General features: G+C 41.9%; 1 protein-coding gene across 2 annotated transcripts in view; it reads left to right on the plus strand.

Moving 5' to 3' along the window:
- LOC133407573 (CCR4-NOT transcription complex subunit 6) overlaps positions 1-20,021 on the plus strand; it is a 28,101-nt gene that overhangs the window by 2,133 nt on the left and 5,947 nt on the right. For both annotated transcript variants that reach the window (XM_061685610.1, XM_061685611.1), the window contains exons 3-11: positions 7,509-7,695; positions 7,910-7,995; positions 8,076-8,180; positions 8,339-8,407; positions 13,419-13,576; positions 13,718-13,872; positions 15,000-15,154; positions 15,230-15,463; positions 18,113-18,315. In XM_061685610.1, coding sequence (XP_061541594.1) covers positions 7,509-7,695; positions 7,910-7,995; positions 8,076-8,180; positions 8,339-8,407; positions 13,419-13,576; positions 13,718-13,872; positions 15,000-15,154; positions 15,230-15,463; positions 18,113-18,315 — 1,352 coding nt within the window. The remainder of the gene's footprint in view (positions 1-7,508; positions 7,696-7,909; positions 7,996-8,075; positions 8,181-8,338; positions 8,408-13,418; positions 13,577-13,717; positions 13,873-14,999; positions 15,155-15,229; positions 15,464-18,112; positions 18,316-20,021) is intronic.

Consider the following 20,021-nt stretch of genomic DNA (forward strand, 5'->3'; position numbering starts at 1 on the left):
TCATAGTTGTCTTCATAGCGTAGCTCGACTCTTTGTGACATAGAATAGGCCATGTGTTGCAATATTTTTTGTTGGCATAATGTTTACATTATCGGAAAAGTTCTCGTTGCTCGTGACTGGTCCGGCAACACCAATGCGTCGACGCATGTGCCAACCTCATAGGCCAAAATTCCGTGCTGGTGCGCGCATCCCTTCTGAAAAAGTCACGTGACCGATGGAGCCGCCGTATTGCTTGTATGTACCCGTCACTGCATGACGTGTGCCAAACTCTTTGTTTATTAGGAAGTGCATCTGTCTCTGAAATGCATCCCTGTCAAAAGAATCATAGATCTTTCGAAGTACAATTTTTCCCTTCAAGCCACTGTCATACAGACCCCAAAAGGAAAAAGGTTTTACACCATGTTGGACCATTTTGGTCTCATATCCCTCTAATAGTATCGGCAAATAAGGAATTTGTTTTCATTTTCTTGTTTCATTCTGGTCCTCTAAGTTTCCACTTGAGCCATCAAAATAAAAATCTATTTCCAAATAATAATAAAATAATTTAAATGATTAATTTTCTTTTCTAAAGGTTAAATGTCACATTTGTTTGAACCATCCCCAAAAAAAAAGCACCTCCTCGCACAAAGCCGCCGAGGCATGGAAAATAATTCACAAATACACTTGGAATAAACAAAGGTGTACAGACATTTTAGAACTTCGTCGTGGTCGCTTTATTAATTAGGCTATTTAATTTTTTTAACATCAAGCTTTCAGGAAGCATCTGTTGGACCAGGTGGTGCTGAATTGCTTTACAAGCCATGTTTTGAAAGGTTTGTGTAGAAAATGTTTAGATATAGTTGATAAATATTACTGATTTAATCCATGCATTTTCCATACCGCTTCTCCTCGCCCAAGTCAAAGTCTTTGATTTTAAGTATCTGCTGATACCAAGTCTCGATTGATACATGGAACTACCAAAACTCAACTTTTAATATTTAAAAGAACGACCCAAAAATAAATTAATAACAAAAAAATATTTAAAAAAATAGAAATACAAAAAATATATATATATATATAGCAAATACAAATAATTTAGGTAATCCTAATTGACTGAAAACAGGAACGTTTCAGTCTGATTTCATGTCAGACAGTCAGGGAAGAATAATAATGTGCTGTACCTGCTTTGCGCGCCTTGGCGTTTTTGGGGCAGTGTGGTGCATGTAGCTAGACGTTTGCAGTAAAAAAAGAAAATAATATGATGAAACATGAACTCGTTTTCACAGATTAGCGATTATATGCTTGTGAGTATTGTTCCTGTCTGTATGTGTCACTACCGAGTTTGTGTATGAATATTCGTTAAATCCCAGAGATGGTGTTTGTGTGTGTGTCACGCACGCATGCATACGCAAACACGCAGAATCTGCATGTCACTTTCAGTTACTTAAGTTATACTGGGACTAAAAATACCCCGAAAAGTTACATTGGTTAATATAAACCAAAGCTATTACAGTTCCTTTTGGCAGGATCTTTGTACCTTTGGATTATTTTGTCACTTTGTGACATTTAAAATGTTAGGAAATGAGTAAAACCAATCTTTTTCACCCAATCTTGATCAGATGAAAATCACGTTATCGACCCCGATTTTCAAACAGGTGATCGGATCGGGACATCCCTAGTTTTTAGGCGCACAAGCCCCATCAGCTTATGTGACAGAGAATTCTCCAAAGCTGGAGAAATTGCTTAAGAAAACAAGAAAACAAATTACCTGAATGCCGAAACACTGGATACACTTTTTTTTTCCAATAAAGATGGTGAAATACAATGTAAAAAATTTCTGCCTTTAAACACAACTCCATAAGTAACATCACACTCATAATCGTAACACTTGACCAAAAATAAGGAACCCCAAGCCGAAACACAAAGGTATTATTATGCCAATTATTAATAAAATCGCATTTATGATTATGACTGCAGCTGCCAACCTATAGAAATTCACTTCCAGAACAATTTGTCTAAATTTCCACATTTTTTAAATGTTGAAAACAATAGCAATTTTATTTTTGTATTTCCCTATCCTGTTGCTACTGAAACGAGACTTTTTCTTATTATAAATATTTGAGAAATGGCACGGAAAATGGATGGGTGGATGTAGTGTTTCCCACAGGACTTGGAGTTCGCACTGCCCGTTTGCCACCTCGTCAATGGCTAATTGAAACAGGATGTGGTGAACCGAATATTGCCCACGTTCGCCACGCTGGCGCATCAAAATTGCCTGCGTCAAAACTCAAAACCTGTCCTAATAAAATTTAAAGTGATCACGCTCATTCTGCTGTGTGTGAACGGTGTTAATGGTTTAATTTTCCCCCCGCTTTGTAAAATGCTTGAAGCTGCTGTCCAGCCTCTGCTGGGTAGAAGCAATCAGGCTCACGGGCTTTCCCAGCTGAAGGGGAGCGGCGCATTGAGGAAGACGAGACCCGATGCCGCTTGATGCCGAATTAAAGGATGCATTTTTATTACAGTGTCCTACGTTTTAAGTGTCGATGGCCAAGGTGTCCTGTAATTCACATTTAGTTATCACAGCTAGCTAGCTGCCTTCTTCATCAATACAGGATTCGCTAATCCCACTGTGGTTGTCAGGCCGAGCGGCGGCGACGCTGGCTCGAACCAGGGCGTAGCTAGCTAGTCATTTGGTGGCCCAAACCATAGTCACACCCCCCTTATGTAATTTAGACCACTTTGTCCTGCTTTTGAAATCTGTTACAATTTTCTAACAGCTAAAACTAAGCTAATATTTACCACCAAAGAGTCAAGATTTTGCTTATCTTACACTAAAAAGTTTAAATTTGAGAAAAATCGATATAAAGTTCTCAAGATCCTTCTTGAGGATTATCAAATTAGTGAATCACCTCAACACCTTTATGTCATGAGAACATTTAACGTTTAATACAGTTTACCATTTGAACTGCTTTTATACGCACATCTGGGTGATGAAAAGCGTCACTCCACTTTCTCTTTACTCAACTGACACTGATGACGCTGCTACTATCACTGACAAGAGCATCATTATACAGTATTACATTTTTACAAGACATTAAGTTAAATCAATAAGTCAATATTCTACTGTGATGGAAGGTTTTTTTCTCATTAATTCATCATAACATTTATGCCTCGCCTACAGGAAAGAGTAATTTGTTGACTGTGTCCACTATTCTCTTGGTCATACTAAAGAATAATTTATTTCTTGTTTACTGACTAATGCTGAAGATAAACTTCCTCCCGAAAAATTACAATCGCAATTCCCAAATCGTTCAGCCCTACTCCTGATTGATGACAAGGTAGTTTTAAGTGGGCCCACATTGTCATCTTATCAGCTTGGTTCCCAGTGACTGGGACTGGGACTGGGTAAATGTGACTAAAGGTTTAGCCACATAAACACATGTGATGTTGTGGCTAACTACACACAAGTTTGGGCAGGAGATTTTGATACTGTTTAGCCACATTGGCCATGTTTCATGAGCCGGTGCCAACCCTGAAGACTGAAATCTATTTATGGTGGTTAAAATTTTCAAAAATAAAATTGAATGAATACATGAATAAATGAATACAAAGAAATTGTAAAATGCAACACCTTTCGAGCTGTACATGAACATTTCCATTCGTAGCAGTGGACTACGTATGATGTGTGTAGTCTTGTGTAATTGGCAAACCGTAGCTTTGTATATAATACAGATTGACAGTGACTCGTTATATCGGCAAAATATTTTACTGTGAATGTGAAGTTTGTCTGCAACAAGCAGTGGCTGACGAAACAGGTCATTTCTTTTATATAATTTTAAAAGGCATAATGGGAACATGCATGTTCAGACAAAAGCAAAGTAAAAAAGGCAGGCTTGTGTTTAAATGTTATGTATTGTTTTTTGACATCATGAATTCTGTACTTAAATTAATGTAACAGCAGTATAACGTTCGCTTAATGTTAGCATACATGGGGAGGGGGGGTGGATTAAGGGGAAAAAACGTAATTTGAATATAAAATTATTTGGTAGCAATTATTTTGGAACTTTTTCAAGATCTTGGCACGGAATACAGATACAGTAATCCTCCGCTATATCACGGTTCTTGCTTCGCAGAGCCACTAAAGTGCAGAGCCCCCCCAGTTGCGCAACTGGTTAGCGCAGGAGTGGGCAAACCTTTTGGTTCAAGGACCACATTGACTTTTAAAATTTGACAGGCAGGCCAAGCAAGGACCAGTTGCTTACATATAAAAAATGAACTAACAAAAAAGGCATTGTAGTGTTAATACTTCGATATACTTTTAATGGTACCAGTATTGTTTTGTTGATCACCTTTTTGCCAGTCTATCAAGTCTGGTGTTAGTTTTGCTGTGGCAATTCTCAGAATGAGGTGTTCATCACTCAACTGTGATCTGTAGGGTGTTTTGTTGGTGTTCATCACACTAAAAGTTTGTTCACACACACACATGTAGTGCCAAACACCACCAGCAAGCATCTTCTGTGCCATCTTCTGGATTTTTGGAAAAAAAATCCAGTTTGAGAGTCGAACTTCTTTTAAGACAGTGTCAATCAGTTCCATCTGCAGCTCCTGTGGTGCTGTTTCAGGGTCTTGTGTGACTGAATCTTGGATGGGAGTTTGTCAGATAAAGGTGTTTTTCTGAGCCTGCAACCTTGATTTTAACCGCTGAGCCGTAGCCATCAGTTCCCGCGTTGATTGGCTGATAGCATAATCAGCATGCTTGTTAAAAAAGTGACGGCTGATGTTATATTCCTCTAAAACCGCAATGATTTCTTAACAAATTAGACGTACAGCCTTTGACTGGACTTCAGTGAAAAAATATTTCGTAGTCCATTCTATATTTAACACTCAGCACTCACTGTCGACTTTTCTTGTCTTTGGCCCACTCATGGTTGAAGAAGGGTTCAGAGCAGTAGTAGAGTAAAAACAGAACAGCTAAAGTCAAGTCAATGTATCAATACCTACTGCGCTACCTGGTGGAACCATTGGGCATTACAGGGCAACCTGGTGGAACCACTGGGCATTACAGCATAACCTTGCTGAACCACTTGGCTTTACAGGACAAGGTCAAATGAATGTAGTCATGATTTTGGTATGATTTGGGCGATTCTGTACCAATCTTTGGCGGTCCGAATTGAAATGATCAATGGGCTGGATGTGGCCCACGGGGCGTAGTTTGCCCACCAATGGGTTAGCACATCTGTCTCACATGTCCAGGGTTCAAATCTGGCCTTCCTGTGTGGAGTTTGTATGTTCTCCCCCCGTGCCTGTGGGTTTTCTCAGGGTACTGCGGTTTCCTCCCGGATTCCAAAAATGGGCATGGTGGGTTAATTGAAGACTGTCAATTGCACGTGAAGTGAATGTGAATGTTTTTTTGTGTGCCCTGTAATTTGCTGGTGACCAGTTCAGGGTGTACCCTCGCCTCTTGCCCGCAGTTAGCTGCAATAGGTTCATAGTTTTCAGTTAACGTAATGAGCTAAATTAGTTTATGAAATGATTTCGTTCTTTGAGCTCTGCCGCCGTTAGCCAGCCAGCTCGGACCGGAAACAAGCGTTCGAGCCGGCTGCGACCGGAAACTGAATCGTTCTTTGCAGTCTCGACCTGTCAATTGAGATGAACAGCAGTTGCGGCGGAGAAGATCCAGTCAATTTTCAAAATAAAACACATTGACACGTGAATTGCAATATAACAGAAATTATATAAATTGGTCATTCTTTCTCTGCTGCCCCGTAACAAATGCCTCACGGTCCGGTGGTTTTGGGACCACTGGTTTAGGGTACTACCTACATATTTATTTATGTATTTAGTTTATTTTTTGGTGTTTGCACAGTATTGTTGTGTTATGCATTGCTCTTGCTCGCTCTCAATATATTCTGTTTAGGGCTGCGACAATAGCAATTTTTTAGGACGATGTATTTTCCCAAAACTACCATGTTTTTTTTAAGCCACTGATATTAGAGTATAGTCATTCAAGTCCATTATTTTTAAGAACATTCATTCATCTTCCATTCCGCTTCTCCTCACTAGGGTAGCGGCGTGCTGGAGCCTATTCCCAGCTATCGTCAGATGAAAGGCGGGGCACACCCTGAACTGGTCACCAGCCAATCGCAGGGCAAACATAAACAAACAACCATTAGCACTCACATTCACACCAATGGGCAATTTAGAGTCTTCAATTAACCTACCCTGCATGTTTTTAGGATGTGAGAGGAAACCGGAATACCTGGAGAAAACCCACGCAGGCACGGGGAGAACATGCAATCTCCACAGAGGCGGGGCCGGGATTTTAACCCCGGTGCTCAGAACTGTGAGGCAGATGTGCTAACCAGTCGCCCACCATGCTGCCCTTTTTAAGAGCAATTAACTTTTATTACTAAATAATTATGAACATTGGCATTGCAATATAGAACAGTAAATAAAATGTATTAGATAAATAAAAAAATGTAAACAAAACAGACTCAGGCTCTGTTAACAAAAATCGCATTTAAACAAATATTAAACATTTGAGGTATAGAGTCAGAGGTATAGAGTCATTAACCTACTAAAGAGGCCCAAAAAATGGCTTGTAAATGTGACACACCACAGAGGTGTATTTCAGCATTTGCCAAATTTGAATGAATGCAAAAGTTACCATATCTGTAAACTAAGGCCCGCCCTCGAGCTGCAGGACTGTTACATTCACCTGTCAATAAAATACGTTTGCTGTTGTTAACTACTAGCTGAATATTGACGTGTACTGCTGTGTTTATGGTTAGTACACAGTTAAGTTTCCCATTATTTTTGGGAACACGCACAACTCCGAACAAGGCTATGACATTTTAAACATCGCCACGGTCGAGCGAGCCCTCGCAAGCTGTTTCGCTCCTTAGCTTGTTAGCTCGCGGGCTAGCAAATGTAATAAACACTTAACTTTCCCTTAAGGGTTCCTGCTGTGTGTATCTACGGTGCCAACGCCCTTCCGCCAGTGGCTTGCTTCGTCGTGAGCCGCTGACTTGGTGTTACCACGACAATTAAAATGTATTACGTTCATGACTTCATGTCACAATACCTTAGCAGTTAGCATGGCATCCACATCTTTCTCCTGTTAATTACTCCTTCGTGATGATACTTGTCAGCAGTGTATCTTGGAGGCAATTAGATTAGTGACTTATTCTACGTTGCCACTTGACGCGAAGCGAACGTTCGCCTCCGTGGCTGTGCATCATATTTAGCTGCGGTAACTGTAGCAGCCCATAAGAGCGGCCTCCAAGCATTTCCCCCGTAGTACCCAAACAACGGAAAGCAGCAAGGTTGGGCGACTGTTGAATGTGGATGTTCCGTTTTTTAAAAATTATTCCCCCCCCCTTTTTTTTTTAAACAATATAGTGTACGTGTACACAGACTCCACTTCACTACAGCGGCCCCTGTGAAGTGGCAAAAGTGTCCCGAAAGTTGTTAACTCTTCCACTGTGAAAACCTAATGGGAACACAACCTCCCTTCCATATTATTGTAGGTCGAGTAAGAAGTCTCAGCACTGCCCTGTGGTCTCTCACCCACCTCACTGCCCTGCACCTCAGTGACAACTCGTTGTCACGCATCCCGCCAGACATTGCCAAACTTCACAATTTGGTGTACTTGGATCTTTCATCCAACAAGATCAGGAGCCTGCCGGCAGAGCTCGGCAACATGGTGGCTCTCAGGTGCGTCATCTCCCGTCTTTGTATTGTCCCATCCTTTAAACAGATTGTGTAGCAATACATATGCCACAATGCTCCTTTTAGTAATTAGCTTTTTTTTTTTTTAATTGTTAAAGTCCAGTCTCTTTTTACCCTCCATGTGAAATAATCTGATACTTGTTGAAAAGGAGAAAACGTTACTTCCTGATGGTCACAGCTACTCTTTCTCCTCCCACAGGGAACTGCTTTTAAATAACAACCAGTTGCGGGTTCTGCCGTTTGAATTGGGAAAACTGTTTCAGTTACAAACACTGGGGTTAAAAGGTGAGTAGGTAATTAAAATCAGGCGCAGCTGCCCTTTCCTTGAAATGTCATTTTTCTCTTGTTTACTTTTCCCACTACAGGAAACCCACTTGCACAAGAAATTATGAGCCTCTACCAGGAACCTGATGGCACGAGAAGACTGCTCAACTACTTGTTAGACAATCTGGCTGGGGCTATCAAGCGCAGTGAGTGGCCTTTTCTGGATACCCCAGCCCATCTACCCCATTCATATTTCAGCAATTGTCTTGCAGAATTGCCAATTTGTAGTGCGAGGATAAATTGTACATAAATGTAGCAGTTATCATACAGGAAGAGTAACATTATTTTACTTTCCCCCCCCCAGTTCCAACAGAGCAGCCTCCAGCCCGATCGTGGATTTCTCTCCAGGAACCAGACCGAGCACGGGCATCAGGTATGACAACACTAGTGATGTTATTAGCAACGTGACAAGTGACTGCCGTCTTGGTGAAATGTTCTAAAAAAACATGGAATGAGCACTTGAAACACCTCTAAAATGCTCCAGAACAAATACATTCACGAAAAAACAATTGATTAAAGGACATGACCTATTCTATTTGCCCACACTGCTCTTTGCACAAATAGTGTTCACTTTGCGCCATTTAAATTATTTAGGGCAAGTGACGTGACGTTGACGTTGCTCGACGTCAAGGTGCGATGTGGGAGCGTTGTCTTTGATATGTCACACTACACGGAAGATATCCCCAAAAAATCAAACATGCTAGACTTTTCTTTTTGGCATCGTAGGGCTTATCGCAGGGACAAAACGTTGCTCGTGAATTATGTCACACTACAAGAAGTTTTGTTGTTAACGTCAAAATGTCGGGCCCGATCTGCGAAAATGCCCGCGATAGCTAATCTGGCCAATATCGGGGCTGAAATCCTGTAGTCTAATCTAGGCAAAATGTGTTTGTTCGTCTCTTCCTCTACTGCTTTATGAAACCCTCTTTTGAAGGGGACATATTTTGCCAAACAAACCTTTTCTGGTAGGGATTCCAGTCTAACCTCCTCTGTCACATCATAACTAATGTTTTTACAATCTATATACTGTGCAATCTATTCAAGATAACATCTTTATTCACAGCTTTTGCATGATGCCTTGGTTAATGCAAGTAAGAGTTTTAAACCATGTATAATGCCGAATTCCCAAGATCTTGTTCTCAATAGTGATGCACCGAATTTTCGGCCAAAACATTTTAATAGCCCAAAAGTTTTCAGAAGACTATTTTTTACTGAAATAAAACTACCGAAATAACATGTCAAATACACAACATGTCATGTTGAATACACTGACGGCCAGCGCGCCAAAGTGTGTACACTTCAGAGTGAAGAATATTTTTTTTATTAACAAGCAATGCCCTATAGAGCATTGCTGAATATCCAGATGAATTTACTGGGAGGTCACTTTATTTCACTCAGCCTACACTCAGTTTGATAATGACATGTGCCATAAATCAACCATAAATGTGAAATAAGCATACATTTTAATTAACGCATCCATTAAACAAACTGGTGGTAACATAAAACACATTACTAACAAAGATGAACATCTTTTTTTACTGAAATAATTCAAGATTGCATGTCACGATGAATTATGGGAACCGTGTGGCTTTTCCATCATCATGCTAGTGGCTACTAGCTCAAAAGGGAGCGTCCCTATTGTCGCCCAACCTCGATGCCATCTGTTGTTCGTGGGTGGAAAGCTTGCTGCATGCTATTTTAAGGCAGCGCCCCAGCTACCTATGAGCTATAGGTTATACGGCTAAATATGATGCTGAGCTTCAGAGGCAAACGTGCACCTCACATCTGTTGTCAGCGCAGCATAAGTCATAATCGTTGCCTCCATGACAGCAAATAAACTACACTTTTAGACAAGTACTACTACTATCGTGCTAATGAACAACGGGCGCAGGATAAGACGCGAGAGGTCAGGAACATCATGCTAATCGCTAAGCTATCACATGACGTCGAAAAACACTTCACACCGGTCCGGCTGGAACCACGTTATAGTGGAGATTAGCCAATTTTGAAGAGCAAAATAGCAGGCAAATTAGTATGTGTTTATAGAGGAAAGTACTTTTACAGTGTAAATACAATGCGAGACAGCTATAGAGGGACCAGAAACAAATTAATAAGTCACCTCTGCTATGCCACTTGAGAAAATTAAACTATCATTTAAAAGTACATTAATATAATACATCTTTATAATATAACCTTAGACGGCACGGTAGACGACTGGTTAGCACATCTGCCTCACAGTTCTAAGGTCCGTCTAAGGTACGTCATGGCAGGCAATAGGACTTTAGCGGTACAGCAAACCCATTTGAAACTGCATTTAAAAATATAATATACTGTCCAAGTTTTGAGAGGCTGTTTAAAAAAATAAAATAATTCAATTTATATTAAGGCGGCACGGTGGATGACTGGTTAGAGCGTCAGCCTCACAGTTCTGAGGTGCGGGGTTCAATCCCTGTCATCGCCTGTGTGAGTTTGCACGTTCTCCCGTGCCTGCGTGGGTTTTCTCCGGGCACTCCGGTTTCCTCCTATATCCCAAAAACATGCATGGTAGGTTGATTGAGGACTCTAAATTGCCCTTAGGTGTGAATGTGTGTGCGAATGGTTGTTTGTTTATATCCTGCGATTGGCTGGCGACCAGTTCAGGGTATACCCCGCCTCTCGCCCGAAGATTGCTGGGATAGGCTCTAGCACGCCCGCGACCCTAGTGGGGATAAGTGGAACGGAAGATGAATGAATGAATGAATCTAACCGTTATTAGTCCCACGATGGGTATATTAGCATAATTTCAGCAGCACTCGTGGATACAGGAAATAAAAGGTTAATACAATAAATGCATTAAAATAACACATATTGAAGCCATAATTTATTAACAATTATAGAGTAATATGTTGTGAAATAGAACATTATGCATTTTTAAAATCCAATTACATAGTGTTGTGAGGTGTTTATGACTCTGATTTTGTCTATTTTTTTGTCATGGTGTTTTCCAGTTTAAAGATGGCAATGGTGGATGTGGACTCCAGGAAAAATAGCGATGGCGCTAGTCAAAGCTACTGGAGATCCAGCCATCCATTTTCCGTACCGCTTATCCTCACTAGGGTCTCGGGGGTGGTAGAGCCTATCCCAGCTGACTCTGGGCGAGAGGCGTACACCCTGAACTGGTCGCCAGCCAGTCCCAGGGCACATATAAACAAACAACCATTCACACCTACGGGCAATTTAGAGTCTTCAATCAACCTGCTACGCATGTTTTTAGGATGTGGGAGGAACCGGAGTACCCGGAGATGACTCACGCAAGCACGGGGACAACATGCAAACTTCACACAGGCGAGGCCGGATTTAAACCCGTTTTCTCAGAATTATGAATTATGAGGCAGATGGGCTAACCAGTCTTTCACCGTGCCGCCAATGGAGATCCAAATAAATCAAAAGAAATAATAGTGCAATAACTGTCCCGCAGTAATGTTCTTGACATAATTTAAAAAAATAGGAAAATTCAGACAAATTGTTCTGAAAGTGAATTAGCAGCTATGCAGTCATCGCCATAAAAGCAATTTTACCAATAACTCTGTTTTTTAATAAAAAATTGGCTTTGATTTATTTTTATATTTTAATTAATTTAAAGTGCTTTGTGTTGCATTTTTATGTATGAAAATCGCTTATAAATTTGATAGGTAATTTCTTTTGGTTTTCGGCCTTCGGTTCCTTTTGGGTTTTGGGTTTCGGGCTAGTTTTCATTTCGGTGTGTCACTAGTTGTCAAGGTTACTAAAGATTAGCTTTGTGGAGTGTCTTTCAAATTTAGGCATTTGTAGCATCAAGTAGAATTAACTGTGTCAGAGTCATAGTTGCACACAATAGCTTATATACAGTGGTGTCAAAAAGTGTTTGGCCCCTTTGATTTATTTTTTATTTTATTTTTTTTACGTTTGTCACACTTAAATGGTTCCCATCATCAAACAAATTTAAATATTAGTCAAAGACACAAGTAAACGCAAAATGCACTTTTTAAATGTTTATTATTAAAGGAGGGGGAAAAATGCAAACTTAGATGGCCCTGTGTGGAAAAAGTTGAAGGTCGATTTACAATGGACCAAGCAAAGGGATCAAACCTTGGACTACGAAAATTTTATTTTACTCAACAGGCTGTTCGTTCATCTGAATGATAGCATTCTCAAACAAAATTGCAGCACTGACTCATTCTCACTAGTGCTTCCATTTTTCCTGAAACGGTGGTGAATGTGGTAAATTAACATGGTTCCTACTTACTATAATTTCCTGTGTATAATGTGCATTTTTTTCCCCAAAAAGATTTTCAAAAGTCAATAGTGCACATGATACATATGTACAGTAAAGATTCCTTCGCCTTGAAATGAGGTATATGAGTAGATGTTTTTGAGAAGCCAAATCTTGTGATTTATAAGTTTACATCATATTTCGGTTCAGATTTAAAATTTTACAATTCATCTACTCCTTAATTGTGCAAGTATCGAGGCTGTGATGCACCCAAGTGTATAGTTTTGCCACTGCAGTATTAATACTAAGGTTTACTAGTTTTTTTAGTTAAGTATGTATTACCGTGGCGCACCCTACTGTTTAGTTTTACCACTGAAGCTTTATGGAGGTATTTTCCATCTCCCACATGACCATTGCACGTTAGCCATCTTGCACAATGAGAGAGGTTGTGCCCACTCCTGGTGCAAAATAATAAAAAATTGTTAAGACACAACAAAAGCTGCAGAGGGCGAACAAACACACATAAGATCAATTAACAATCAAGCTATTACAACTATTTATGAGATTAGGGGACTAACTGATTTAAAACAGGATTTTAACAACTATACAACGGTGCTAGGCACGTCATCAATGTCGTCGTCGTAAAAACATGGTGGCTCGCTATCAGAAGATTTCCCAGCATGACTATCGCTGTTGTAAAATACTGTTGTGAATGTGTGAAGTGTGAACGTGTTAGGTGGGCACATGACCTTTCTAGCTTTCAGTACTTTGTGCAAGCCGGCTGACGTCCCAATGGTCACGGGCGGTCGAAAATAAAGCGTAAAAGCCGCAGTGTTAATATGAAAAACTATGGCGGCTGACAGTAATATGTACATTACCAAAGAACAAGCAAACCTTAGTATTAAACATAATACTGATCAGACTTGATTAGAAAAACTAATTAGGAGAGGATCACCACTAACATTTATTGCTTACAATTGTATCAATGGATAGAAAGTCATGGGTGCGCATTATACATAGGAAGAAGGGTTTTCCTGATTTTTGGAGTCAATTTTGGGGGTGTGCATTTTATTCGAGGGTCTATTACACATGAGAAATTATGGTTTTAAAACTGAGAGGGACTAAGATGTTTTCTGTGCTTTCCCCTTTGCAGCACTATTCTCTGTCATGTGCTACAACGTGTTGTGTGATAAGTACGCCACAAGGCAGCTGTACGGCTACTGCCCCTCTTGGGCTCTAAACTGGGAATACAGGAAGAAGTCCATCATGCAAGAGATTATGGGCTGCAATGCGGACATCATCAGTTTGCAGGTGAGTCATGCATTATTGTCCCTCCTGTCATTCTGCTTCCTGTAATCGTTTTTTTATTGTTTGTTTGTTTGACAATGTATTTGTCTCACCTCCTGCTCTTCCCGTTGTCCACCCTGACCCATGGCTCCTTGTGAAACATAGGAAGTGGAGACAGAGCAATACTACAATTATTTCTTGCCTGAGCTGAAGGAGCAGGGTTATGATGGGTTCTTCAGTCCAAAGTCACGAGCTAGGACCATGTCAGAGTCGGACCGCAAACATGTGGATGGGTGTGCAATTTTCTACAAGACAGAAAAGTATGTTGTCAATAGTTTTTATTTTTGTATTTATTTTTTATTTTTTTAAACAAGTCTTTCAGTTAAGCGGTGTACATGTCTTAATACGGTTATTTTTTCCAAACTTCACCTATTGATAATACAGTAGTAACTGGACTTACGAGTAACGAGACTTAGGAAGTTCCCGACTCAAGAATAAGCAATGAGAGCCACAGTCGCCAGTGCACTTTCAGCTTTTTGTTGGGACATACAGACAAATTCACAAATACAAAATGAGGACACCCGCCAAGAGCTGCTGTCTCACGCCCAGACGCTCTCATTGAACCCTGACTCCAACTCTGGATGTTACTCACTAGGCCACATCGCTTAAAGGCACCCGTCACAAATACTACATTACATACAGTAGTAACACATATGGAACCAATTTATTTCTTTACATTTTATTTTTGTGAAACACAACCATTTTTGTCAAGAATGTGTTACAAAACAATTGTTTTTTGGGCTGCTGGAATGCAGTAATGGTACTTTATTTTTATGGGGGAAAATTTATTTTGATATACAATTGTGTTATGAGCTTAGTCACGGAATGCATTGAACTTTTAGGTCAAGTTACCATTAATAACAATAATGCATTACTCTTATATGGCGCTTTTCTAGGCACTCAAAAGACGCGTTACAATTTCACGCATTATTCAGCCATGCACTGGTGGTGGTAAGATACTTGTGTAGCAACAGTCAGGCGGAAGCGTGGCTACCATTCTGTGCCTACGGCCCCTCAGATGACCACCAAGCATCCAACCACATTCATTCGTAGGCAATGTAGGTTAAGTGTCTTGCCCAGGAACACAACGATGACATGCGTGCGGGGAAACAAACAGGCGACCTTCCGGTTTCAGAGTGTACTTTTTGCGCTACGTGGCTTATTATAGCAACAATTAAAAATACAAGCTAATAAAAAAAGACAAGGCGTATTCCACCGTACAGGTTTAGACATCTGCATTAATGCTTTGGTGTTTTCAGAATGTTTTCACTTTAATTGAATGTCACAAGCCGTCTTTTATGTGTTAGCATGCTTGTAAATTAATGAGATGCATGACACACACTCTTGATTAATCTCTACCCTGTCCCACACATCTGTTCATCTACAGGTTTAGTGCAGTGCAGAAACACACAGTGGAGTTTAACCAGCTGGCAATGGCTAACTCAGAGGGCTCAGAGGCCATGTTGAACCGCGTGATGACGAAGGACAACATCGGGGTTGCCGTACTGCTCGAAGTCCGCAAAGAAATGATGGAAGTCTCATGTGAGTAGATCCTACCACCATATACTTCTGTAGTTTTTGGAACTTGTATGTCACTTCTGCTCGCTGTCTTTTCAGCTGGAAAGTCACTGCACGGCATGGAGAAGCAACTGCTGCTGGTAGCCAACGCCCACATGCACTGGGATCCGGAATACTCTGATGTTAAGCTGGTTCAGACCATGATGTTCCTGTCAGAAGTGAAGAACATTGTGGACAAGGCGACGCGCAGCCTCAAGTTGTCCTCTGTCTCTGGTGAAACCAATGGCATTCCACTGGTGCTCTGCGCTGACCTCAACTCTTTGCCTGACTCTGGTATGTAGAACAGAGGTCCACCTTTTGTGCTATGAATGGTTTGGGCGACGCAGTGTGCAAATCTAAACTAAATCAGGGACGGTAAAATGATGAGACGCGATCAGCTTTGTTGTGACATAGTTGTCTAAATTAATATTCAAGTACCTGCCCACTTGGTGGTTGTTACCCACTGGGGCTGCACAATTAATAAATTTTAATCTTGATGGCGATTTTGGCTGCCACGATTAAATTACCCTGATCGTTGGTGATTTTTTACATTTAAAATGCGGGCACTGCTTCAGATGAAGCTCTTTCGCAATCTAGGCAGCCAGCCACCAGGGGGCGAAAGCATGCTTAAGGGGTCCTGTTCAGCTGCATGACCTTGCAGAATGGTGGATCTGTATGCCTTTGTGCTGGAACAGTTTTTCTGTGCAACAGGGGAGTTTGAAATACTCCCTTTGCTTATTTAATTTTTTAATTATTCTGATGTTTATTAAAAATGCAGCCGGACAGAAAAGGTCTTTAGGGGACGGACAAGAGGAATAGGGTTGCGAACCACAGGAGAACAATTGTGAGACTGTCTAGACATTTGAGCACAACTAACATTACAACAGTCAAATCGTGTTCTTATTTGTGGATGATTGGTGGGGGGGGGGGGGGGTCATGCAAACACTATCCAAGAGAAGAAGATGAGAGAGGACCGAAAAGGGCAGGACGGGATGTGGGAAATGAGCAAGGTTGTGCTACTGACGAGTGGTGCGGTGGGATTCTTTTTCTGGTGTCTAAACACCTGTAAGAACCTGTGTTATGTTAGTATAACCTGTGTTGTTATTAGTGTCTATCGAACTTATTAGTAAATGAACACCATATCACACATGCATGTTAGACTACTGGTGTACGGAGTTGCTGAGCCGGCACATTGAGGAAGGGTGAGCCTGGCTCCCTCCACCCGCACCCACCAACAAGCCTGTCCAGCAGGGGACCCAACCAGGGGGACGCCACCAGGACCCTGGGAGGTCCCACTCCAACCGAAGCGCCCCGACCAGTCCCAAAGGGAGGGGCACGGGAGACGGGACAGGAAGGTGGGGCCCAAAGGGGAGTGAGGGGAGCGGACCCCCATCTCTCCGCGGCCTGACTGCCGAGGGGGGGGGGGTCAAGCCAAGAGAAGTGTGAAAACCCACCACCCACCCTATTACTATGGTTACCAGGTCCCCGACTGGCAACCATTATCTCTGTACTGTGATCGTGTGTGGTGGGGTGTCGTGCATTAAAATTGGGGAGACTGGTGGGGGTGAGGCGAGACGTTCACAGGGCAATAATGACCCATAACCGTCAACCCCACCCAAGCTAACCAGCTCCCAAAGGATGTGCGAATGTATATGGTATAGTAAAAATCGGTGAGGGAAAAGCACGGCGGGCCTGGTTAAGGCTTCATTAAGCTGCCTAAAGAAGAACAAGAAAAAACAGAAGCCATTTGTTAGAGTGCAGCACAGTTGTTTGCCCAGGAAGGTAACACAACTAATCTGTTCAGTCAGGTGAGAAAAACGGCTGCTGAATGTCAAAATACTGGACAAGAAACATGTGATCCCCTCATGCAATTATTTCTCCAAAGTGGCATTAAATACGCTGTATGAACAATGACTGTGGTCAGGCCTGCGTGCAGTAGAACAAGTCAAGACAGGCGTCATAACAATTGTTCATACGAAGCATTAAGGCACTTGGCAAAGCGTCTGATGCCCTCGACTTTCCCATTCATTGTGTTTGTGCTGAGGGGATGTCAGCGCGTTTTGATATGACGCCGAGCATTGCGTCAATGTAGAAGGGTGTCTGAGGCTCAGCATCGGGTCATGGATGGAAACATTTTCTGTTCTGAAGTGTTGACACAGTGACTCCAAAAAGCTCCTCCAATGGGAGCGGGAATGGCGGAGTGATTTCTGCGTGCTAATTTGGTAGACTTGTACTGTAAACGGCAAGGGTGAAATCGAGGAATGCAAAATAATTTCGGTGTCTCATTATCCCGAGCTTTGGGCCAATGCAAAAATAACATCGAGACGTCTGTGTTGGGAGACTTTCAAACTCCCTTTCAAAGTTCCCTGCTCTTGCTTGAAGTACACCTCGAAGCGCTCTCTCTGAAACTGAAAAGCTCGCGAACAAATTTAAACTGTGAAATGCTGCCGTGAAATTAGTGTGGGATATTCCCATTCCCTTTCTTTTTGCTGCTGTGTCACCTCCTCCTCTTTAAAATAAGCAAAGATTGGGCTTTCTTTTCCAACAATGACAAATACATATTGCTGAGTTGTGGTCCACTCAATGGGGAAAGCCTTCAGACTTCCTTCTAGGCTGTTGCGTCACCACTTCCAAATATGGTATTAATTATTAAAAATATTTACATTGCAACAGTGCACAATATAAAACAAAATAATTAAAAAAGAACTTGTTTGCTACTGACAGTTTTCACATAAAGATAAATTTTAATTAAAAATAGCACTCAGAATTAACAAAACTTATCTAACGGGAAGTTTGACCAGGTGCCTTTGAAAACCCCTCATATAATTCCAATGTTAAATCAGATCAGATGTAACCTAATCATACCCACGTCACTCTTCACAAGGATGTTGACACCTTTTGACTTTGCTGGGTTCTTATGAGAATTTCTGCCTCCCAATTTAGGCGTGGTGGAGTACTTAAGTACTGGTGGAGTTGACTGTACCCACAAGGACTTCAAGGAGCTTCGCTACAGTGACAGTCTGACCAAATTCAACTGCAACGGCAAGAACAGCACGTCGAACGGCAGGATCACCCACGGCTTCAAGCTGAAAAGCGCTTACGAGAACGGCCTGATGCCTTACACCAACTACACATTTGACTTCAAGGTAACTTGATTGACGGCAGTGTCTAAGTCAGTGGTCCCCATCCTTTATTTACGGTGGCCTGGAAGTGCAAAACTATATAACAAATTGTGAAACACTTACGTTTCAGAAAACAAATTAACAAAAGCCGAAACACTCTTATATTTTAGAAAATGAAATTAACAAAAACCGAAACACTTTTTCAAAACTGCATGCGTGGGTTGCGCTCGAGTGTAAAGGCAAACTGCGCGCGGGATAGCCGCAGTGACGTTAGCGCGGTCGCAGCCCGCGCAAGTATAAAGAAGCCTTTACATTTAAGTAAACACATTAACAAAAGCAGAAACACTTTTACAAAAGACGAAACAAATTACAATTGAGACAACCCGGAAAGGGAACGTCCAACATTACGAATCCAGCGCATTTTCTTGGAAGGACACGCCCCACTCCAATCTGACTGGCTCCAGGACACGTTCCACTGTACTATGATTAGCTGCTGTATCTCGGTAGAACACGCTCCACTGCTTCCTGGTGATAAAAGAAGTATGCGACTTAAGTGTGGCGGCGTGAATATAAATTCCAGTAACCCGAAAGCCTGTCGAACACTGTGCAACATGGTCGAACCCAATTGGACCAAACCATCACATAAAAATAAGAGTTGCCGACCCACCCCCGCACATTGCGCTATTGTTCACATGGATGCCCTGAACAGCGAGCCTGTATAGGTGTTTGATGCTGTATACACAATATATTGTACTTGATCATAAAAAGATAGATTAAGAGGTAATGAAGAAGCAGGTTGTTAAAGAGAGAGGATGCTGGCGAGAATTAAAGGGAAAGTGTGGATATTTGAAAGGAAGCTCCTGGCTCCATTCATTTGAACCTACATTCTGGTCACAATCTTTGCTTTTTCATGCACAGTGGACCAGCTCTACACCATCCGCAGGGTCCTCGAGGGTGCATGGGAGTTCGCCCAACCAGTCTACATGTGTATTTTGGACTTGGAGAAGGCATTCAACCATGTCCCTCGGGAGTCCTGTATGCGTGCTTTGGGAATATGGGGTACCAAACCCCCTGATATGGGGTGTTCATCCCTGTACGACCAGTGTCAGTTTGGTCCGCATTCCCGGCAGTAAGTCGGACTCGTTTCCGGTGAGGGTTGGACTCCGCAAAAGCTGCCCTTTGTCACCGATTCTGTTCATAACCTTTATGGACGCGTGGAAAAAAAACATCCAGTCTCTTTACGTACACCTCACTCAGCCACACTCTCATTTTCTCCTCATCCATCCAGCCCTTTTGATTCGCCTTAACGGAAACCTTTCTTTAGGCAGCATCTTCCTCTTAAAAATCACCATAGGTGGCAGTTTCTATCCATTACCATGGCAACCAAGCACAACCGTAAAAGCCGACTTCTCGTGCCCCGTTGTGCGTATCGCTATCGTGATGGTCCCCTTCTTCTCTACAGTGTGGTTCACCGGGATGTCGAAAGTGAGCGGCACCTCGTCCATGTTGATGATGTCTTTTTACTGCAGTAGGAGTGGAAGATGGCCAGCTTTTCCTTGTAATCCGCCGGAAGTTGCTGCGCCACGGTAGTCCTTGCCCGGATGGCTAGATGGCGCCGTTTCACAAAACGAAAGCACCAAGACTGACCTCCTTGAAAATGTTCGATTTTCATTTCTTCTGCAAGCGTTATTGCCCTTAGTCGAATGGTGACTGTAGAGACGCTTCTCCCG

Source organism: Phycodurus eques, chromosome 9 (genome assembly GCF_024500275.1).
Source record: "Phycodurus eques isolate BA_2022a chromosome 9, UOR_Pequ_1.1, whole genome shotgun sequence".
NCBI classification, from domain to species: Eukaryota; Metazoa; Chordata; class Actinopteri; order Syngnathiformes; family Syngnathidae; genus Phycodurus; species Phycodurus eques.